The sequence below is a fragment of the Elephantulus edwardii genome, unplaced genomic scaffold (assembly GCF_000299155.1).
Source record: "Elephantulus edwardii isolate Elephantulus edwardi_28Jun2011 unplaced genomic scaffold, EleEdw1.0 scaffold00124, whole genome shotgun sequence".
NCBI classification, from domain to species: Eukaryota; Metazoa; Chordata; class Mammalia; order Macroscelidea; family Macroscelididae; genus Elephantulus; species Elephantulus edwardii.
Window position 1 is genome coordinate 5069589 of NW_006399874.1, and position 4899 is coordinate 5074487.

General features: G+C 34.9%; 1 protein-coding gene across 1 annotated transcript in view; it reads right to left on the minus strand.

The window, feature by feature from the left end:
- COL21A1 (collagen, type XXI, alpha 1) overlaps positions 1-4899 on the minus strand; it is a 196036-nt gene that overhangs the window by 36563 nt on the left and 154574 nt on the right. The window contains exon 23 of the mRNA XM_006893157.1: positions 3809-3844. Within this exon, the coding sequence (XP_006893219.1) occupies positions 3809-3844 (36 nt within the window). The remainder of the gene's footprint in view (positions 1-3808; positions 3845-4899) is intronic.

Here is a 4899-nt window from a genome sequence, read left to right on the forward strand (position 1 = left end):
CTAGTCCTTGGAGAGGGACATCATGCTTGGCAGAGTGGAGGGGCGGCGCAGGAGAGGAAGAACTTCGATGAGATGAATCGATTCTGTGACTGGAGTGGTTGAATTCAGTGCATTTGAGATGGCTAGGTTGGACAGGATAGAATGGCGTTTAGAGCTCTTGTACATAGGGTCACTATGAGTCTCAAGCAACTCAATGGCACACAACAACAACAACAACCCATTTTTTACAACTTCCATTTTTCTTACAGTAATATATTCCATGTTTCAAGTAATAAAGAATTCTTGTAGCTCTTCTCATTTTGATCAAATTACAATCTAGACTCTCCTAATATTATATTCATTCCTCTACTGTTCATAGGATGATACTTACAAATAATTAAAATGGAGGGCAAGGAAAGGAGGCAGTTGTCAAGCGTTATTGAGTTGAATGATTCACAGCAACCTATGAACAATAGATCTGGACTTTGTCTTACTCTACCATCATTATTCTCAATATAATTTAGTTCATAGACACAGAAGTGGTATTAATGCATTCCATTGAAGGTTTTCCTCTCCTTCTCAGATTCTCCTTTTCAAGCATGATGTCCCTTTCCAAATAAGACCTGTAGCTGGCCCTCCACTGGGTTTTCAGAGGCAGTTAATCACATGGAACGAGATAGCCCATCCTTCTCCTGCGGAGCAGCTGATAGTTTAGAACCATGTGCCTTTGGGATTGCAATGCAGCTTCTTGCCACTAGGCCACCATGAGATATTTAGTACTCTACTTCAACACCACAACTCAAATGCACTAATTCTTCCCTTGTTATTCGTATTCACTGTCCAGCTCTCAGATGCATAGCAGGTGATTGGAAAGACTGGCTTCAATCAGGCTTTAAACTGACATCAGTTTAAACGTTAGTCTTTGAACTGACATCAGTGCTTCTTAGGTCTTTGGAGAGATCCCTGAAAGCAGACTTCCCAACACTATACAACTCCTGACTGTAAGTACCAAGGGTGTTGACTATGGATCCAAGAAAGAGGAAATTGTTTACAATTTCAATATATCCATCATTTATCATGATGCTACTTATTGGTCTAATGGTGAAATTTTTTGTTTACTTGACATTGAGATGCAATCCATATTGAAGGCTGTAGTTTTTGTACCTCTGCAGCAAGCACTTCAGGTCTACCTCACTTTCAACAAGCAAGGTTGTATCATCCACATAATGGAGCTTGTAGATGAGCCTTCCTTAGATCCAGATGCCACATTCTTCTTCATAAATTCCAGCTTCCTGAAAGATTTTCTCAGTATACAGGCTGAATACACATGGAGAGATTATACAGTCCTGATAAACACCTTTCCCATGCAGTGTTCTCTTGCTCTATCCAGACAACAGCTTCTTGCTGTAGGTATAGATTTCATATTGTCACAATTACTTTTCTGAGGTTCCCATTTTTCTTAAGATTAAACATAGTTTGTTATTGTTCATAGAGCCAAATGCTTTTGCATAGTCAATAAAACACAAGTAGACATTTTTTTTTCTAGTATTCTCTGCTGTCAGACAAGATCCATCTGACATCAACAGTAATATCCCTGGTGCCACAGCTTCTTCTAAAACTAGCCTCAACTTCTGGCAATTCTCTGTCAATCTACCGTTCCGTTTTTGGATGATCTTCAGCAGTATTTTGCTTACATGTGGTATTAATGATATTGTTCAATTATTTCTACATTCTGTTGGATCATCTTTTTTTGTGGGATGGACCTTTTTCAGTCACTTGACCAGGCATCTGTCTTCCAATTTTCCTGACACAGCACATCCATAGCTTCATCTGTTGTTTAGAGGGTATTGATTCATATCCCATTGATTTATGGTGTCTTAATTTTCATCAATACTTTCAATGCAATGAGATCTTCTTCCTTCTTTACCACTGATTCTTTATCATATGCTAGTTCTTGAAATTATTTCAGTATTGGTTAATTCTTTTTCATACTGTGACGTTTTATTCCCTCCACCTTCTTTTTGATATTATCTGTCTAATTCAAGATTTACCCCATTGCATCTCTCACTATTGCAACTTGAGGTTTAAATTTGTGTTCCAGCTGTTCCAGTTTGAGAAATGTTTACTGAGTTCTTCCTTTTTAATTCTTCAACTCCAGCTCTTTGCATATTCCATTATAATACTTGGCTTTGTCTTCAGCTGTCCTTGAAATGTGCTCCTCTCTTTTACTTCTACATCTTTTTCCTTTGTTTTAGTTTTCTGATGCTCTAGTGAATTTCAGTATCCTCTGTCATCCACTTTGGTCTTTTCTTCTCTGTCTTTGTAATGATCTTTGCTTTGTTCATGAATGATATCTTAAACATCCCACAATTTATCTGGTCTTTGATCTTTTGTGTTCAAAGCCTCAACCCTGTTCTTGAGATGATTTTTAAATTCAGGTGGGATAGACTCAAAATCATATTTTGACTCTTATGGATTTCATTTAATTTTCTCAACTTCAATTTTAACTTGTGTGTGAGTAATTAATTGGTGGTCTGTTCCACAGTCAACACATGGCCTGGTTTTCCTTATTGCTGATAATGAGCTTCTCCAGCAATTCTTTCACAAATGCAGCCAATATGGTTACAGTGCAGTCCTTCAGGTAAAGTCTATGTGTATAAATGCCATCTGTGTGTCTTAAAAAAGATGTTTGCTATGAATAAATCATTGAATACACAAATTCAACCATTTGATCTCCAGACCCATTTCTCTCCCCAGTTCAAAATTTCCAACCACCATTCTTTCTGCTTTGTCTCAAACTATTGAATTGCAGTCACCAATTATTATTAATGTGTCTTGACTGCTTGTTAAGTCAATTTTCAACTTAAAAATTTTGTAGAATTCTTCGATTTCCTCTTCTTTGGTTTTTGCTATGGGTGTGTATATTTGAATAACTTTTACTAACAGATCTTCCTTGTGTGTGGTTAATAGCTATGCAACTCACAGCATTGTGAATTCAAGATATATCTTCAAATACTTCAAGATAAGTCTTCAAACCTTTTTTTTCATTTAAATGCAACACCATCCTTCTTCAATATTTCATTCCCGGTATGGTAGTATCTTATTAGTCTTGAGTTAACAAAAAAATCCATTCCACAGCCACTTAACTGAAAATAGTCTACATCTTCCAAAGTTTTAGCAAGGTTCTCTGTTTTGCTTTGTTTCCAGGACACCCAAAACAAAATGTGCTGATAAATCACCCTAGGCTTCCTCAGTCTTACATTATTACTTTCTAATAAAATTTTCTTTTCATGTATTGATTGAATGTGTTGTTATGTTGCTGTGTGAGTCAGAACCAACCAATAGCTGACTCCCAGCAAGTTTTCAGAGTCAGTTAATCACATGGAAGCAGACTGTTCGTCTTTCTCCTGCAGAGCAGCTGGTTGACTCAAGCCATGTGCTTTGTGATTTCAGTGCAGCTTCTTGCCAATAGCCTACTAGGACTCCCTATTAGGTGAACATAGATTTTTAAAATTCTGTGTTAATGATTTATTATTGAAATCATGCTTTTTGCATAAGCTACTTCAAAGTATTTTTGGAAATATTTTAAATATGTTGATAATTTTTATTAGTGCTAAAAATAAATACAAATTGATGAGTTAATTTGCTTCAAGCTTTCTAATATAATAAAGCAGTGAGAAATCTTAAGGTTAGACGGGAGTTGTCTGAAGAGGTTGAAAGCAAAGAAACAAAGATCGTGTAAAATAAGATGCTAAAGATTAAACAGGAAGGAATTAGAAAAGGAATTATAAATATATAGCAAAGGCAAGGGGGGGGGGAAGCTTCATACCTGAATGCCTTTTTCACCTTGAACTCCTTTGTCTCCCTGCAATAAAAAGCAAATACATTTTATAGTGTAGTATAATCTGTAAATTTTCAAATAAAGATATTTTCCTCAACAAAGAAAAAAAAATCAAGGCCTCATGTAAATTTCTCAAGTGCCTCTATATGTAGAAGCTGGGTTTTAACACAACAGTTAGGAAAAGAGTAAAACTACATTATAAAAAAATTATATTCTAACAGAAAAAGTGTTTTGAGCACATACATCTAAAAGAACACTGACTACAATTTTTATTTTACCAGAGATAAAAGGAATTCTCATGTTACATAAACAGGAGGGGATTTGTTTTTTTGGAATGTTATATTAAAGAATGAAAAGTCAAACTAAAAATCCTTCATGAGATCACATAGCTACAGTTATAGACAATAGCAAAAACCCCCGTAACATTTACTTGATATTTGATTAACCATGTACTAAAAAAAATTATTTTAGGAGAAATAGGTATTCAGTAACAATAAGTTCCATGGAATGTTTCCATGAGAGACATGGGAGATCAACTATTATAATGCTCCAATTCTTAAAAATAACAAAGCCACAGATCAAGAAAAAGCACTATTATCTCTAAACTTAGACTGTTTGTTTCAAATTTTCTGCCAAACTTACCGTGTTGTCTAAACAGTGAGTAGAGTTCCAGGTTTAAAACAAGAACAATATAGGTTTTATTTTAAATGCCACATTTTTGAACAATTAAATCCTTTAAACCTAAGCATTAATCGTTGTGAATGGTGATTAACAGTAAATTATCCCTCTTTTTAAAGCCATAAAATTGTTCAGCTTAACTACTTTATATTTTTCTTCCTTAAAAAACAGTATCTTTTTATGAAAAGTCTTCCTTGAGCTTTATGGTCTAAAATAAACATATAAATTTGCAACAAGTGGATACTTTAGGGGCCAGTGAGTTTAGGTTAAGAGAAGAGGGACAGCTCAGAAAACAGAGGATGAAAATGGTTGTTCAACTCAAAGTAATCAGTGTCAATGAATTGTTCATGTAGAAACAATAGAATTGTTATATCTTTTGTTACATGTATTCTCAACAATAA